This window comes from Lachnellula hyalina, assembly GCF_007821495.1.
Source record: "Lachnellula hyalina strain CBS 185.66 chromosome Unknown contig00133, whole genome shotgun sequence".
NCBI classification, from domain to species: domain Eukaryota; kingdom Fungi; phylum Ascomycota; class Leotiomycetes; order Helotiales; family Lachnaceae; genus Lachnellula; species Lachnellula hyalina.
Window position 1 is genome coordinate 67842 of NW_022157247.1, and position 17728 is coordinate 85569.

General features: G+C 48.5%; 8 protein-coding genes across 8 annotated transcripts; 4 read left to right on the forward strand and 4 right to left on the reverse strand.

The window, feature by feature from the left end:
• Positions 1-387: 387 nt before the first annotated feature.
• On the forward strand, positions 388-3622 carry uaY_3 (Positive regulator of purine utilization; the record flags this gene model as incomplete). The annotated part of the gene is made up of 4 exons (XM_031152387.1): positions 388-761; positions 857-2738; positions 2791-3126; positions 3152-3622. 4 exons carry the CDS (start codon positions 388-390, stop codon positions 3620-3622), a joined length of 3063 nt encoding a protein of 1020 aa, XP_031003164.1.
• A 388-nt stretch (positions 3623-4010) lies between these two features.
• Positions 4011-5559, reverse strand: LHYA1_G007459 (uncharacterized protein; the record flags this gene model as incomplete). The annotated part of the gene is given in 2 exon segments (XM_031152388.1): positions 4011-4922; positions 4933-5559. 2 exon segments carry the CDS (start codon positions 5557-5559, stop codon positions 4011-4013), a joined length of 1539 nt encoding a protein of 512 aa, XP_031003165.1.
• An 883-nt stretch (positions 5560-6442) lies between these two features.
• ustF2_0 (Flavin-containing monooxygenase) lies at positions 6443-8112 on the forward strand (the record flags this gene model as incomplete). The annotated part of the gene is made up of 4 exons (XM_031152389.1): positions 6443-6573; positions 6629-7082; positions 7150-7296; positions 7351-8112. The coding sequence occupies 4 exons, from the start codon at positions 6443-6445 to the stop codon at positions 8110-8112; spliced, it is 1494 nt and encodes a 497-aa protein (XP_031003173.1).
• Positions 8113-9004: 892 nt separating this feature from the next.
• On the forward strand, positions 9005-9984 carry mic-33_1 (putative mitochondrial 2-oxoglutarate/malate carrier protein; the record flags this gene model as incomplete). The annotated part of the gene is made up of 2 exons (XM_031152390.1): positions 9005-9882; positions 9936-9984. The coding sequence occupies 2 exons, from the start codon at positions 9005-9007 to the stop codon at positions 9982-9984; spliced, it is 927 nt and encodes a 308-aa protein (XP_031003172.1).
• Positions 9985-10629: 645 nt separating this feature from the next.
• On the reverse strand, positions 10630-13514 carry klp1 (Kinesin heavy chain; the record flags this gene model as incomplete). Its single annotated transcript, XM_031152391.1, has 3 exons — positions 10630-10864; positions 10928-13350; positions 13401-13514. 3 exons carry the CDS (start codon positions 13512-13514, stop codon positions 10630-10632), a joined length of 2772 nt encoding a protein of 923 aa, XP_031003171.1.
• A 486-nt stretch (positions 13515-14000) lies between these two features.
• Positions 14001-14621, reverse strand: ubc2 (Ubiquitin-conjugating enzyme E2; the record flags this gene model as incomplete). Its single annotated transcript, XM_031152392.1, has 4 exons — positions 14001-14124; positions 14176-14400; positions 14457-14521; positions 14580-14621. 4 exons carry the CDS (start codon positions 14619-14621, stop codon positions 14001-14003), a joined length of 456 nt encoding a protein of 151 aa, XP_031003170.1.
• Positions 14622-15556: 935 nt separating this feature from the next.
• Positions 15557-16984, forward strand: acat1 (Acetyl-CoA acetyltransferase, mitochondrial; the record flags this gene model as incomplete). The annotated part of the gene is made up of 3 exons (XM_031152393.1): positions 15557-15715; positions 15775-16719; positions 16787-16984. 3 exons carry the CDS (start codon positions 15557-15559, stop codon positions 16982-16984), a joined length of 1302 nt encoding a protein of 433 aa, XP_031003175.1.
• Positions 16985-17401: 417 nt separating this feature from the next.
• On the reverse strand, positions 17402-17677 carry LHYA1_G007465 (uncharacterized protein; the record flags this gene model as incomplete). The annotated part of the gene is made up of 1 exon (XM_031152394.1): positions 17402-17677. A coding segment is annotated over one exon (276 nt), but the record flags the coding sequence as incomplete, so codon positions are not given.
• Between the last annotated feature and the right edge of the window lie 51 nt (positions 17678-17728).

Genomic DNA, 17728 nt, shown 5'->3' on the forward strand with positions numbered 1-17728 from the left:
TCCTTTTGCTTCTTTGCGCCTGCCAATTGGACCCAGCGCGACGTTATCGCCGATTGCCCTACTCCATTTCGACGCAGTCGCCCTCCTTTCCCTCAAGATCCAGATCCAGAGCCTCCTAATCGGAAGAAAAAACAAATCGATATGATAACAGCAGCTCAAATCGTACGACCACGCACCGCAGTATCAGAGCACAATGAGCAGGGAAGAGCACACCGACTCAACCCCTCAAGTTAAGCATAGATAGGGTAACGCTGGCCAATCAAATTCTATTCTACGATTGCCGCAACGATAGATTTCCCTTGAGCTGTCACTTCCCGGCGTGGCCCGCAGGAGGCGCCTACGGCCTACGAAGATAGTATAAAGTCTACCAGAGGGAGGGAAGAGACAATGGACCCGAATTCGAACCTGCGGAGCCCCAAGTCGACATCAATAATCAAGGCTGAAGGAGGAAGCGGCTACCCTCACAAGCGCGCCAGGCACAACTCCCCTGATAGTACGACTACTACAGGAAATTTCTCTGGAAGTCCCAGAAGTGTTGAGGAGATTGAGATTCCGGTAATTGCGACTGGAGGTAAGGGCAACAAAGAAGGTGGGAGCAAGGCTGGGCAGAGTAGCAGTTTCCGAAATGTGAGCGCCTGCAATAGGTGCCGGCTGAGGAAGAATCGATGCGACCAGCGCCTGCCAAGTTGCGCAAGCTGTGACAAGGCAAATGTAAAGTGTGTAGGGTATGATCCTATTACAAAGAGAGAGATTCCTAGAAGGTGGGTCTTTGACAATTTTTCTCGTTGTGATTTGGCAAATGGTAGCAATTGAGCTACCTAGTACTAAAAGATGGCTAATGGGCGGTCTTGCACAGTTATGTCTTCTACCTCGAAACCAGGGTTGACTACCTAGAGAAGGTCCTCCAGGATAACAATATCCAGTTCGCGCCTGCCGAAATCCTCGACCACAGCTCGCGACCTGGTGCAGATCCGAGTACAGTCCAAACACCTACTGATGAGGGACCGCCACCTTACAATGGCAACGATCCCTCTATCACGTCGCACAAACAGTCTCCGCAAGAAGTGGCATGGAACAAGAAGCAAGATGAGTCAGAAAAACTCAATAAACTGGTTTCCAATATCGGTAGCGTGTCCGTACAAGGAGCATCCGACTCGCGCTATTTGGGTTCTACATCAGGGATCTCATTTGCCCGAGTTGTATTCGCCGCGGTGAAATCTTCGGTTTCAGGCTCAAGTAGTGACAAGAGCGGTATCAGACCCTCGCGGCCTCCCATCGCAAGCAAAGCTACGGGTACAGGAGGCACCTCTATGCGAGATTCCTTCTTTGGCTTACACACTAAGCCAACTATCAAGCAAGCTCCGTTCCCTAGCAAGGATCTTGGACAGCGACTTGTGGAATTCTACTTTGAGCATGCAAATCCGCAGATTCCAATCTTACACAGAGGGGAGTTCATGAAGATGTTTGAGTTAGCCTATGCGGATGGTGATAAGCGAGTCCGAACTTCGAGGGAGTTGTATATGTGTAATATTGTGTTTGCTATTGGCGCAGGTATATTCTTGGGGGACTCTGGAGACAAAGAGGATAAAAGGGAAGAAAGGAAGAAGCCAGGTCTGGGGAAACAGTGCCAACCCGAGGAATATCATGCTTCTGCGATTGTGCATTTGGAGTCTTGTCTCAGCTCATCAGGATCGGCCGATAGAGTGGATGGCTTTGGTGGAGGCTTGGAGGAGTTGCAAGCAGTCTTGTTGCTTGCTGGATTTGCTCTTTTGAGACCAGTTGCTCCTGGGTTGTGGTATATTATCGGAGTCGCTGTACGATTAGCTGTGGATCTGGGACTACATTATGAGGATGGGAAGGATATAGATGTCGGACTTGATGAAGCCGCGGAGGACACCCAAAGTGAAAGCGACGTCATGAAACTTCAACGAGACCGAAGCCTACGAGAGCGAGGTCGACGAGAATGGATCCGAGATTTCAGGAGACGGTTGTGGTGGTGCACATATTCCTTTGATCGACTAGTCTCGACTTGTGTTGGGCGACCTTTTGGGATAACGGACCAGGTGATTACAACTGAATTTCCTTCTTTACTAGACGACAAATACATTACGCCGAATGGGTTCCTGGAGCCTACTGGGGGTGCCTCCGAGCCATCCTACAAGCATGCCGCGTATCACTATTTTAGGCTGAGGTTATTGCAATCTGAAATTCTGCAAGTTTTACAACACCAACAAGCACAGCAAGCTCGGGCTGGAGGTGCTAATCAACGAAATCCTTATATGCACACTGCACTCCCGTCTCCTTTCCTCTCGAAATTTGATAGCTTCCGGTCTTGGCGGATTGATATCGACAAACGGTTATGGGAATGGAAGAGCTCAGCCCCAACGAAACGGGAGACGGGCGTTGCATTCTCGGTCGAATTCCTGGAGCTAAATTATTGGCAATGCGTAATCATGCTCTATCGCCAGAGTTTGAGCGTGCCAGCATTGTTTGAAGGCGAATTCAGCACTAGTGCAGAGGTGGAAAGCCCAACGATGCATAATGTTGAGCTAAGGGAAGATGAGGAACGCGTCTTCTTGAAGGTTGCGGAGGCTGGACAAAGAGTTTTAAGACTATATAGACAGTTGCATCGGGTGCACCTGGTCAACTATACTTTCTTGGCAACACATCATTTGTTCATGGCAGGTATATCATTTCTTTACGCTATCTGGCACTCACCGATCGTCAGAAGTCGACTGGTAAGTTTAGCATCACTATTCAGATTGATTAAGATGCTAATGATATGCACAGACAATGGATGAGGTCGACTTCACGATACTGGCAGCAACTTCTGTTCTTGGTGATCTTATCGACAAGTGTCCTCCAGCAGAAGCTTGTAGGGACGCTTTTGATCGAATGTCCAAAGCCACAGTCCAGATGTGTATGTCCACCACAGGCTTCAGCTCCTCTGCTCAAGGTCTCAACTCTCGTCGTCGCTCCCATAATCATAGTCAAACACCTGAAGGAAGTGACTACATCAACGGCCCGAACGGGAAATCCCATTTACGGCGCCAAAGCCGTGGACCTCAAAACCCTCGACCTAAACCTCTATTCGACATGGGCCTCAATGATTTACTAGGCCCATCAGTGCCCTCTCTTAAAACTTCTCAAGCACAATACCGAAATAGTCCACAGGATATCAAATCCGAGTTCGAACCCTACAACACAACCACCACTCCCCCCCTCCACGACAAATGCAATGCGCTCCACCACCACCCAATCAAATACCGCTCAAACGTCTATCCCGTCCCCCTCCGACTACGCCATCTCGCCACCCCTCTCCTCCCTCGACACAGCCGCCATCGACCCCTCTCTTCTTCCGTCCCGAGCATACGACCCCGCCACAGCACAATACGCCGCCAACCCTTACCAAGAACTGCAGTTTCCCCTCCAAAACGCTCCTGGTATGGACTTTCTGCAGGGTAATGGGTGGGAAGCTCCACAAGGAGCGCAAAATGGCAATGCGTGGAGTGGGGATCTGGGTATGGGGTTGGGTTGGGATGGTATGGATCATGATTTCAGTGAGGGCGGGAACGTAGATTTGTTTGACGGGTTCTTTTTTGGCGGAACGGGGAATTTTTGAATTCATACAGAACAAACAGTAGAGAAAATAGTGAAGGGAATCATTTTCTTTGGTCGTGTGGGATCTGACCTGGGTTTATTGGTTAGCACAAAAAGGATCCATGGCATGGGAAATGCACTCGTAGATATAGGACTGCGAGCAAGCAAGGCGTTCTGGGCGTCTAGCTTGAGGACTGAACTGGATATATGAATGTCATATTTTCCCCTATTCGCTCGAAACGAGATAAAATTAGAAGGGAAGGACAGAATTTAGATTTCTGTAAAATCTCATCATACAGTAGCTTCACTCCATTTATTCATTGAATGGTTAGCCGAGTTATTAATCTTCCACGTTGTGACATCCATATTTCTGGTTTGAATGCATATGAACATGCTACAGACTGTACGTTCTAAGCCAAGTAAAGCGACACAGGTAGCTGATGATAAAGCTGATAATCTAGCTCCTGCGACCACTCTAAGACGAAAAACTTCACCAATCCAATAATGCTGCTATCCATATTCAAGTCCAAGTCTATATCACTATCACTATCCTTGGTTTTCTGTATCAGTCCCTTCCAGAAATCCGTCTCGTCTTTGTTCTTCGACCAGCCCTCGTCTTGAGAATGCTCAATCAGGACTTCTACCACCGCAATAACGACCCGGACTAGATCTCCACTGTTCCCAACTCCTGCCATAATGGACGATTCGGCCATGTCTCCCATAGAGCTTTTGACAAACTCGGCATCCCATCCTTTCTTCACTAAGCTAGATAATTTCTCTTCCGCGACGCGTTTTAACATGCTGGCTAGGCGCCGCCGGTGACGGTTCATGGTTGGTCTTCCGTATGCGAGAAGTGTGTCTTTGAGACCGCGGTGCAGGGACCAGGAGAGAGAAGACCAAGGTAGGCAGTCGAGCGCCCGAGCTAAAAGCGCCTGTATGGGCTCTGGCACGAAGACGACCGCCACGTCATGTTCATTTTGGGGAGACGCTGTCAGACAGGGGATTTCAAGCTTCAGTGCCGAGTCCTTCGTATCGATCTCGCTGTTGCAGCGTACAAGAGATAGTAAATCCACCTCGAAGACCCTCCCTCCCATCATATTATACAAATGCCGACTCCCATGCGCACCCGGAAACCCTTTCTTGGTCGCCTCCAACTTCCACGGTCCCTGCCCTTTCGCCCTACCCGGGAACGCGAGCTTCCACCCCGCGGCATCCGAGACGATGCCGCAAAGCAGCTCGACGCACTTATCGGCCCGCACGGAGAAATCGGGGGGGGGGGGGGGGGTAGACGTCCGTTGCGGCGCTATGGCTATCGTGTGCAGCTAGGGATACTATGCATGGTTTTCCGATGGGCCATGCGATGCTCCATTGACCGCAGTAGGAGGGGTATGCGGAGCGGTAGCCTGACGCGGAGGAATAACTGAAGATCGGGCGTGCGTTTGTGATTGCGAAGAGAGTCATTAATGTTGCGCGGCTGATTTTTACACAGAGTTTGGTGTCATGGAGAGTCAGTGGTTCGAGGGGCAAGTGCGGCCAGTAATCCTTTGGATTCAGAGTTGTCGCTTCTTCTTTGCTTGGGGATGAGGATGAGGATGAGGGCTCAAGAGCGTCTCTGGGGAAAGGGGAGGGGTGGATAATGCTAGTCAAGATGGACCAGGCACTTGTTCCGGCTTCAGCGAGGGGTAGCCGTGATATCTGGACCTCATTGACGCCGCAGAATCCGTCCGCGAGCCTCGCGTTAATGGCTGGACCGAGAGTCACGATCTGCTTCTCATTCTCAAATGGCATCCAGGTTCCTGGGGCAGAATACCAGGGTCCAAGCTGTGCTTCAATTCCATGGGCGTTTAGGCTCGTCGAAGTTTTGTCTCGGTCCCCATCCTTGAGATATTTGAGAAGAGCGGCAATTGCCAGGCCGGAGGATACACTTAGGACAACATGTTTAGTTGGCGAAGTGGGCATTCTTGTCTGAGGCTATAGTCAGAATAGTACATCTTTTTGGGCATAAGTGATGGAGATTAATACTCCATGTACTGCGTCGGTTTAGTGGTTCAGCCAGCTGAAAAGCTTGAGGAACCAGTGCGTTTAAGAGGGGTGGTAAGGCCGCTCAAATCAGATCTGGCGCTCAGTAGGAAAGGAAGCGGTCGAAAGTTACGCGCGATGAAGCGTTTTGGACATATGTGTGTATACCCTATAGAAAGATTCGAGTAGATCCGGAGACCTGTAGATGCAGAAGTGCGGTCCACTCCACCATTGAAATGTCATTGCATCCTTTCTGTTGCAAGCTACAGAATCCGAGAGGACTAGGCCTATTCGGGCACGCTAGGCCTCCCTTTATACTGCTTAGATATCTTAGCACTCTGCAAAGTTGGCATTTCTTACTCTTCAAAAAGCGCAATAGCAATTTTCATGGATTGTACTCCACCTATGTCTATCATGGCTTGTACTAGCTTACCTCAATACCGCTTAATTCTCCCCGGTCCCGAAGATAGCCCTATGTCGATATTACTCTGTAGCAATATAACGGATTGCACCTGAACTAAGCCTCCTACGCCGCAAGAGATCCCCGCATCGTTTCGATTCTTCTATCTCTCCATCACGTGAGCCATAAGCCCAAAAGAGTCCTTTTATGCTTCTCGCGAATCATGTTTGTCAGAAAGGCAGCACGCGATTGTTGTGCGAGATGACGCTAGACCATCAAGGTGGGGCGAAGTGCCAAAACAGTGGTGATACTTAATAAGATCCGGGTTGCACTGGATTCTGAAGAGACATTTGTATTTGTTATCATCTTCTTACGATCTAGTATTTGACCTGAATTGCTATAACCTGCCACAATTTGAGCATCATGGCTATTAAGCTACCTCGCGTAGCTATAATTGGCGCCGGCCTGAGTGGTGTTGTCTCTGCAAAACATCTCAAGTATTCCGGTGCGGAGGTTGTAGTTTACGAAAGGTCCAGCAAAAGTGGAGGGAACTGGTAGTTTGAAATCATTCAAGCCCTTTGGATACTTAGCTGAAGGAGTGTTTCCTAGGGTTTACGATGACCGAAAAGCACCCGAGCCCATATACCCATCACTTGATCCATCGCGAGCAGAATTGGCCTCTATAGATTCAGAAGCAACATCAAATGGGGAGCAGAAACAATTTTCTTTGAATGGCGACCACGAGAACAGTCCGAAGTTTGATAAAATCGAATTGGCGTATGCGCCTCCAGGCCCCGCATATGACGGGCTTACAACCAATGTCCCAACCAACTTACAAGAATTGAAAGGCTACCCATGGCCAGAAGGGAATGAGCAATTCGTTAATGTAAGAGTTTGCGGGGAGTATATTCAATCATATTCTCGCGAATTCGGCATCGAGCAAGTAACCAAGTATGATACACGAGTTGAAAAGGTCGAGAAGAGGGGAGACAAATGGAGAGTTTTATCCACTACTTTGCTCCTTGAGGGACCTAATAAGGGAGATATAACGAGTAATAGTGATGTAAGGACTTCTCTTCTTGTATGAAAGGAGATTAGAAACCCTACGCAAATTTTGACTTAAAATACAGGAATTTGACCGAGTCGTTGTGGCGAACGGTCATTATCATGCGAGCAAGGTCCCAGATACCCCGGGTTTGAAAGATTGGAAATACACATGGCCAGATAGGGTTCAGCATTCGAAATCATATAGGACACCTGATGAATTTAAAGATCAGGTTACAACTCTCTCATCTGCTGATATATATTCTCACGACTAATACCAGCTTTAGAATATTCTTCTGATAGGCGCCGGCGTTTCCTCAACCGATATTGCACGAGAACTGTCCCGGGTCGCTAATAAGATATACCAATCTTCCAGAGGCGGTCCATATGACCTACCCATCGAGCTCTTGCCAGCAGTAGCATCCAGAGTAGCCGAAGTCGCCCATTTTGAACGCCCCACGAAAGACCAAATCAAGCCGGGATATGTTACCCTCAAAGACGGCCAGATTCTAACAGACATCGATAGGGTCATCGTTTGCACAGGATACCACTTTTCCCTGCCGTTCCTTCGAAGCTTCCACAGTGATTCGACGGCAGTGGACAAGGCAAACGATACAGTTCTTGTCACGGACGGAACCCAGATGCACAATCTCCACAAGGACCTCTTCTACATCCCGGACCCCACAATTGCATTTGTAGGGGTCCCTTTCTACACGGCGACGTTTAGCTTCTTTGAGTTCCAAGCCATTGCTGTGGCGGCAGTGTTTTCTGGCCGAGCTTCGTTGCCTACGGAAGACGAGATGCGGACAGCATACCGAGAGAGAGTGCAGAGGAAAGGATCGGGGAGAGCGTTTCATGATATGAAGGGCGAAGAAGCGGCATATGTGAAAGACTTGGTGGAGTGGGTCAACTCAGATGCACAATTGATAGATGGCCGCAAGGTTGTGGGACATTCAAAAGAGTGGTTGGAACAGAGGGAGGTACTTCGGGAGACATTTCTGAAGTTCCTTGCTGCGAAAGAGAGCCGAGAAAGAGAGAAGAATCTTTGAAGCCAGCGCAATGAGAAAGCGAGACCAGATCCGCGAGAACTGCCAGTCAAATTGTTATATTAGCCAGTTATCGTTTCTCGCCCTTGGCAACCTCTAACCGGCATTGAAAGTTAGACTAAGTACGGAATATTGAAGGAGTATTATAAGGCAAGTCGCTTTCCGCAAGCTAATAACTGGTCAATAGCGCTAGCTACGAAGGACGATAGCTAAGCAATTCTAGCATACAAACTGAAATTCGCATTATAAAATAACCGAATCTTCTCCTTAATCAAGCAATTTAATCAATTAGATAATACGTCGAGAACTCCCTAATAATAAGAATCATAGAGGTCTTTATAGTGCCCGTCCATTTCAGCAGTTAGCGTATATAGATGCTACGAAGCATTTATGTCTATAAAATTACATCAGAGTATAACAAGCTAAAAAAGGAGACACAGCTACTAGCTCAGCGCTTCTCAATTGCACTAGCATAAGAGCTAGTAATCTTCCCATAGAAGAATCCGCCTAGCTCGAGTGAAAGGCACTAGCCAAGAGCCGTCGCATCTATGTAAAGCGTCTTAAACGCTATGTATAAAGAAATGAACATCACTAGAAGTGAAATGGAAGAGTGCAGGCTGTGACAAAGGCGTACTATAATTCAAGACATCATTGTAGAAGTAAAGTGAGGCTATCCAGGAAAATATCGTAGCATGGCGCTAATTTTTTCAAGGATATAATAAACCCCCATGTGAAGGCCGAGGCTTCCTCGGCTTCTTTAGCTGCGGGAGAATTCGGGAACGTTCAGCCTCGAAATCAACTCACAACGCAGTATATAAGCACATTTCCCCACATGACCCATAGATGAGATGAGACTAAATATCATAAATTTGGGGGTTTTAAGTCAAACAAAGCAATGGCTGTAGAAGAATATCCCTCAAACGTGGCGCCGGCGCCATTATGGTACAAAAACCCGCTTCTCAAGCCCGCACTCCCCTTTCTAGTCGGAGGAACCTCTGGAATCGTGGCCACGATATGCATCCAGCCAATCGACATGATAAAAGTGCGCATCCAGCTATCCGAAGGCGCCGCAACACCTGTGAGCGTACTCCGGCAGGTAGTTTCGCAAGGCCGCATTCTCGATCTATATAGCGGGCTGTCCGCCGGTATCCTTCGACAGGTGGTATACGGAACGGCACGTCTAGGCCTATTCTTCACTTTCGAGGATATTCTCAAGCAGCGCGCGAGCAGGAATGGGACGAAATACGGATTTCCCGAGCGTGCTTCTGCGGGTATCGCGGCGGGGGCTTTGGGTGCTACGATTGGGAACCCTGCGGAAGTAGCGCTTATACGCATGCAATCTGATGGGTTGCTTCCGAAGAGCCAGAGAGCGAATTATCGTTCGGTTTTTCATGCCCTGTCGTCTATTACGCGCAATGAGGGTGTGAAGGGGCTCTGGAGTGGCGCGTATCCTACGATTATTCGTGCTATGGCTGTGAACTTTGGACAATTGGCGTTTTTTTCAGAGTCGAAACACCAGCTGACTGAACGGACGGATCTTTCGGAACAGACAAAGACTGTTGCTGCATCGTGTATAGCGGGATTCTTTGCTGCGTTCTTCAGTTTGCCGTTTGATTTTATGAAGTCAAGATTGCAGTCTCAGCGGAAGAGCGCGGACGGGGTGGTGAGGTATAAAGGGATGATGGATTGCTTTGTTAAGGTTGCTAAGGATGAAGGGTTGTTGAGGTTCTATAGGGGCTTTGGAACTTATTTCATGAGGCTTGCACCACATACGTAAGTGATGGTAACGCCCGCATTTGAGACATGTGCTAATCAGTAATTCATAGGGTGATCGCGCTGATTGTCGCTGACAATCTGAATATGCGATTGAGGTGATAATCGAGCACGTTCAAGGAACCCGTTTGGATCACCTGAAATCGTGTTCCGGAAGCTGTTGGTTGGGAGGGTTTGCTACGGCCTTATAGAAGTGAGGTGCTACAGCAAAGAAGCTGCGATAAGAGCAAGCCAACCTGTGAATAGCCGGAGGTAGAGTCTCTCATTTCATGTTGCTTTGAGTGGCAATGAGAAGACGTTACTGCTGAGCCTAAGGCCTTCACTGGATTATCATTCATGTAGGATAAGAGAGGTTGAAAAGAAGAGGCTAGGCTGGAGCTGAAACGCACTGCGTGCATATGCCACTTGGCCTTGTTATTCGATCAGAATTGTTATTCTTGATTGCCTCTATGTGCATCGAAGTAATAGTACGAAGAGGGCAGCATCAATTACTTCTTGATATAACTAACGCCTATGCACATTCCAAAACGTGTTGATAGCCCCCTATGCTATGTCCATGCTAAAGAGTCCCTACAACATGCCCCCACTCCACTCATAGGAAGAGCGGAAGGTAGTTGTGTATGAACTGATCCAATCCAAACAAAGAAAAAGAAAAAAGACATGGGTATACATAACTCATCTCATCTATTCTATCCCTTCCTCCTTCCTCCCAACACTTCTAAATTCTTGCATCGCTCCTTTGTTCATTTATTTATTCCCCGAGAAAAACCATGAGCTCCTCTTATTGCTCCCCTGCCCAAGCTCACTCTGTAACCCTGATACTGCCAGATTCGCACTTTCGCCGCCACCTCTTAGGGGTTTCGCGATGCGGGAGCCCCCGCCGCCGAATGAGAAACCGCCTGTAGGGGAGCCGAGACCGCGTGTACTGCCTGACTTTGCGGCTTCGAGGCGTTCTTTTACAGCTGTGAGTTGAGCTTCGAAACTATTGTTGTGCGTTAGTATGAATGCCGACAGAATTGAGGGAGGGGATCGGGTAAAGACATACCGATGATTAGCAGCAGTAAGTTTCTCCTGACTATCCTGCAATAGACTCTCCAGACTCTGAATCCGCTCATTCCGCGCAATGAGCTTCCGCTCCGCGATAGCAACTTCTTTCTTCAAACTGCCGTTTTGCTCAACAAGTTGGCGCTGAACATGAGTCAGTTGCTCGAGGTTGCGCTCTAAGAAGGCCATTTTCTTTTGCTGCGCGCGGTTGTTCGACGATTTAAGGACATTGTTGTACTGTTCTCTCGTCTCATCTAAAGAGATTTCAAGCTCGACAACACGCTCGCAGCGGTTCTGGAGATCACGCATGAGAGACTTCTTCATAACATCGAACTCCGCGATTTGCTGCTGTACCGTCTTGCCGTTTGATGAGCCGTTGGAGACGCTACCGCTCTTTACGCGTCGTTGCAGGTCGTCATTTACTGTCTTGAATTTTTGGATCTCGGCAGACTTTTGGTTGAGTTCCGCCTTGAGATCCTCCACGAGCTCAAATTTGGCGTCTTGCTTGTTGGAGTACGCTGCTGCGAGGCGATCCTTGACTTCCGCGACGTCGGCCTCGGTGAGGTTTCGCTCAAGAAGATCTTCGTAATCATGCTCCACGGCCTCGAGACGTGCCTCGAGCTCTTCCCTCCGCTTGGCATTGGTGTCATTGGACGATGTGCCGTAAAGGGATAATTCTGCTTGTCGGACGATGCCTTGTGTCTCCACCAACTTGGCACGGATATTTTCGAACTCATCTGGTGGGATAGCCTCACCCGCAGAACTTTGCTCGTGAAGAGCATCAACTTGGTCAATGACTTTCTTGATAGACCTCTCGTTATCACTGAAGACATCACCACCTAAATCAAATCCAGCCATCATCTTTGCCATCTTCTCGGCTTTCTTCTTTTCCTTTTCATCTAGAACGGCACTTGTCTCCTTTGCGCTCATTTTGACGTCTAGTAATTGTTGCTTAACCTCATCCAATTCGGCAGTGAGTTCGGCATTAGCCTCCTTAAGGCTGTCCATGGTGATCAAAGCCTCCTTGCTTTCAAATGTTAATCGCTCGAGTTGCATCTTGAACTCGTTGACCTCGCTCGTGAGCTTCTCGTTATCCTTGTTTGTCTTTCCGTCATGCTCCTTTAGATAGGCAAGTTCTTCTTTCGTTTCCCGTAAGTTCTTCTCCACGGCGGCAATCTGTGACTCCTTTTCAGCAATTTGGTCTTGGAGTTCATTTTCTCTTCGCAAGAACTCTTCGCGCTCGTCCTTGTCTAGAGGTAATGATGGTGTGGCGGCTCGTTCTTGTGAAATGGGGGTATCTGCCCGGCTGTCTGTGGTTAGTCTTGATGGTGTCGAGGGCCTTGGTGCTTGTGCATTCTCTTTCTTAGCAGCAGCCACCCCAGTTATGGGAGGAGCCCATTTTTCCTTGGGTACCGATTCTCCAGATCGCCATTGTTGAACCTCGGCATCCAGTGTCGACACATACGTTTCGAAAGTTGTAATTTGTGATTGGGCCTTCTTGAGCATTGCCTTGAGTTCCGCAGGGCTGATCTCCGCATTGACCTTTGCTTTATTCTTAATCGCCTTCGCTCTCATGCCGAACCTCAAAGTACCGAGAGTTTCCGCATCGTTATAACTACTCGGCGAACAGTTGATAATAAGTGTTGTCCGACTGTTTCCTCCCAATGATTCTTGTAAGATACGAGTAAGTTTCGAGTCTCGGTAGGGAATATGTTGTGATTTCCCGTCCGTCAAGTTATTGATGACCATACCCAGAGCACTCAAACTCTTATTGATTTTCTTAGCCTCCTCGAGAGTCTGTCCGCTAGCACCAGTCTTGCCAATCTTTTCACTACCTGCCAAATCTACCAAGAAGAGCTGTCCACTCTTCGCTGACCCCGTCTCGACGTTCTTTTGCGTTATGGTTATGACGAATATGGAATGTGACCGCGAGGATTCCTGGTTCATATTCGTAGAAGCAACAGCTCTGGAAGCACCACCCCTCCGCATAACCTCGTAGACCTCCTGAACGCTCGAAACGTAAATCTCCAGCAGGCCCTTGACATAAACACCCCTATTCTTCTCCTCGTGTACAGGCAGGTTGTCATTATGCGGTGCCAGCAAATCCCGAATCCTTTCCATATAAATCTCCATATAACTGACTCGGACCGTGTATTCAATGGTGCCCGGACTTGCAAGAATGCTGGCGAATATCTGCTCCACGATCCTAGGAATCACACCTCTGCCCTCATCATTGTCAATATCCGTCCCCATCATCGTATACGACTTTCCCGCACCCGTTTGTCCATATGCAAAGACCGTGCCATTGTAACCGTTAAGGATATCGTCTACTGTAGGCTTGATAGAGAAATCGAAGACATCTTTCTGCCGCGAGTTCATATCAAACACGCGGTCGAAGGTAAAGGAGCCAGAGGCCTCCTTGGACTGTGGCTATTGTCAGCAAACATACCTCCCCGTGTGATACCGTTTCCTACATCGAGAGCGCATGTGTCCTCGGATTCAAATGCAACGATAGGCAACCCTCCTTGCTGAACCTCGACGGAGTTCTGCGGCCTGAACCGCGCCACCACCTTGATAGAGTTTGACATGATCGCGAGGTGGAGGTGTTCCTATCTGAGATCGATCATAGGGGCTTTTGTGCAGTCGAGAGCGTTGTCGTTGAGAGAGTTTTGCGTGACGTTTCTGTCCGATAAGGGGGTGTTGTCTTCGCGTAGTTACCAGGCTTTGGCGCGTCAAATAATCAAACTACGGTAATTTGAGGCGGAACAATGCAAATCACGTTACACCGCCAGCGGATGCATGAACCGAGAGATTATGTTTATTTTGTTCGACCGATCAAAGGTGACATTGTGATTGTAACATATGGAAAATGTGTCATGTGAATGCAGTTGCTTGAATTTGATAACGCTAAATGCTGTAACATGCATGCAGGATGTTCCCAGAACTCCTTTTCCATCGCCACGCAGCCGGAAGGGACAAAGCAAGAGCGCCTGAGACTCCACAACCCCGCCATATCATTTTCAAATTCTTATACTGCATGCCCGCATAATCGATGTCTCATTGCTAGAGGAACTTTAATCTTCCCAAGACTTCTCCACTGATTCCCGCACTCGTTTTGTGTACTCCCGTCTGTTGTCTTTGTAAAGGTTGGATGCTTCGACGTTGGCGGGCGAACTGGTATTAGGATCGTTTAGGAGACTGCCAAAATATCAGTATATATCCTTCTTTTCTACACGGGATGGTCCGTACCTCTGGATACTCGTCAAGACAGCCGCCACATCATATGTTGGACTCCATCGATTCTGCAGGATATCCAAACAAAGTTCTCCAGTGGCGTATACGTTCGGGTGGAACATGTTGCTGATGAACTTGACTGCGGGAGGTTTGTTGGGATATTGTTCTTCGAAATGCATAACGAGTCTGAATGTGCCGTCTTCGAATGGTGTATCTGCTGGGCCGATGATAACTGCGTTCCTGTTGAAGGTGGGGTTAGCATGTGCATCTTTCTCGTCCATCTTAGCATTTCTTACCAGGTCATGACATTATCTGCTACAGGAGATGCGGAGACTCCAGCTGGAGGATCCGTTTGCATGCGCTTTGTCTTTTGTCAGTACTGAAGTATAATGGTGTGCTCAGCTACTTTGGCCACCAACCTTGAAGTCTCGCATGAGACGGCGACGGGCAGCTGTAGACATGTTCGTAAATTTCTGTTGGGCTATGTTTCTTGAGAATGTGCTGAGTAGCTTCGGATTTACAAGATGGGCTCGATGTTGAGTGCTTGATGGTGGGGTGGGATGAGGTCGTTCAACGGAGGGTTTCTGAGCTGAGTTCCCGATAGCGCGGGGAAAGGACTTGTCACTTACTAAGGTGGGTTCGATGAATGGCAAATGCAAGGGCCCGCCTTTGATTCTGATTAAATTACCGAGAGAGGCAATATTGAAGTCAAGGATATAGTGAATAATTTGGATAGTGCAGCCGGCTTGGAAGTTTTGAATCAACGAGAGCCAGCAGCGAGATTCCATCAACAATGTTGCTGATAGAGGGTCATCACGTGCTGATTGCTTTCCCCCGCAGACTTAGGATATCTAGGCTAGGTAGCAAAGCTGCCTGTAGAAAATATCGCCATTTTCCTTATTCCTTATAAGTTTATGAATTTATTGCTATCCATGAGCATACCTGTGTCTCGATCTGGCGGCTTTTAGTGGAGACGGCTGTTTAACATTATAGGAGAGGAGTTAAGAATAGGTACTGCATTTGACCATTCACGGGATTACTTACACACTAATGAGTTGAAAGGGAATGGTTTCTTATTCAAACAGGGTTGATTGATGGGTACCTGCATAGTAAATTTTATATAGAACAATAATACACTCAATGGGTCCATTTCCAACCCAATTCGAACTGAACTTGAACCTTGTGAACGTCCCTCTTTAATTGCTTCACTAGCCTACTCCATACTCAAAGTTCACCCGATGTTGGTGCGAGCGACTTCAACTTCCCCGCAGCCGAGGTGTGCGGCTAAGAACGGACCGCTCTCCCTTCACTAACAAGCTCCAAACAAAACAAATCAACATCAGCTTTCCTTTCCTTTCCTTTTCTTCTCATTAATATTTTAGTCCTGCAGCAAGCCATGTCTCTACGATTCGCCATGTCGTCTGCCAGGAATTCCTCTTCAGTATCAAAACAGCGCCTCACACAAGTCCAACGGCATTTCAGCGCCACTACCTCGGCCAGACAAGAAATCCAAGATGCATACATCCTGAGCGCATCCCGAACACCTACAGGAAAAGTAGGTATTTGCTTCCCTCTCTTCTCAAATCTTTATAACTAATAACAATACTCCTCAAGTTTAATGGCGCCTTCCTCACCGTCTCGGCCCCCCGCCTCGGCGCCGTGGCTATTAAATCAGCGCTCGAGAAATCCAAAGTCCCCGTCTCTAAAATAACAGACGTATACATGGGCAACGTACTCCAGGGCTCCGTAGGCCAAGCCCCAGCTCGTCAAGCCATGATCTTCGCGGGGCTGCCAAACACCATCGAAGCAACGACCATCAACAAGGTTTGCGCCTCGGGGCTGAAAGCCGTCGTGCTAGCCGCGCAAAACATCCAGCTCGGTCTCGCGGAAGCACAGATAGCGGGCGGCATGGAATCCATGTCGCGGTGCCCTTTGTACGTGCCGAGGAGCACGAGCCAGTCGCCGTTGGGAAATGTCGTTATGGAGGATGGGATACTGAAAGATGGGCTTACGGACGTGTATGAGCAGTTCCACATGGGTGTCTGCGCGGAGACGACGGCGAAGAAGCATGGCATCACACGTGAGATGCAGGACGAGTACACGAAGCTCTCATACTCGCGAGCGCAGAAGGCGTGGGAGAACGGTGCGTTTAAAGAGGAAGTTGCGCCGGTTACGGTGAAGGGGCGGAAAGGCGAGACGGTCGTGGATACAGATGAGGGGTATCTGGATATCAAGCTCGACAAGCTTTCTACCCTCAAACCGGCATTTGTGAGGGATGGTACGGGGACTGTCACAGCTGCCAACTCATCAACGTTAAATGATGGTGCTAGTGCCTTGGTCCTGGGCAACAAAGCCATTGCCCAGGAATACGGGAGTGGATCCAGAGTCCTTGCCCGAATCTGCGGTTCAGCAGATGCAGCGATAGATCCAGTTGATTTCCCAATCGCGCCTTCAAAAGCAGTGCCTCTCGCATTAGAGCGAGCAGGGATCAAGCAGGAAGATGTCGCGATTTGGGAATTTAATGAAGCTTTCGCTGCAGTCATTGCAGCCAATGAACAGGTAACTAAACCCCCCTCTTCCCACCACTTTTCCCTAAAATGCCCGCTAACATAAACACAACCCCCAGCTCCTCGGCTTAAAAGGCGCAACCATAAACCCCCTCGGCGGAGCCATATCCCTCGGCCACGCACTAGGAAGCTCCGGATCGAGGATCTTGACTACGCTGTTGCATCAGTTGAAGGTGGGCGAGTATGGTGTTGCGGCTATCTGTAATGGTGGTGGGGCTGCTACTGCGATTGTGGTGCAGCGGATTGAGAGTGTATGATAGATATGATAAAGTAAAATAAGATGAATAAATGAATACTGGTATTCGTACTACTGGCTTGGAATGAAATGAAATGAGATTTATGAAAGAAAGAATGGATGAATGGACTCTCTGAGATGTTGCGTGAAAAGGGGGTGGGGGAAGCGTTGGAATACATTTGACGGGTTAAACAGAGGTTGAAATATACATATTATAATCATATTGCGATACTATCCATCCTATCCTAACAATTTGACTCATATCACCCACCTCCACCTCTTCTCCATAAATACCGCCCTGTAGTACTGATACCTCTCATCTCCTCAAATACACATCATCTCTCAAATTATCAATCAAATTATATAGATAATGTCAGGACCAGCCTTTCCCATCCCCTGTTTCCCCTTCCGCCAATTTCTCCTTTCTTCCCAACTTCCCCTAAAACAACAAACAAGCATCCAAACAACAACAACACGCCAGACTCCCCAACAGCGCCCCCATAAACCCATCACTCGCACCCCCGTTCCGCCGCTGATCTACATACTGTCCCTGCGGCTGTCCATAATAATACCCCGCTCCTTGCGGGGGCCCGTATCCCGGCTGTGGACCGTAGCCTTGCTGTGGCCCATTATAGTATCCGCCTTGCTGTGCATGTGCGTAGGGTCCTTGTTGCGCATAGCCCATTTGCGGACCTGGTGCGTAGTAGCCTTGAGGCTGTTGTGGGGGGTAGTTGGGGTTTTGAGGGTAAGCGTTGTTTTGCGGTGG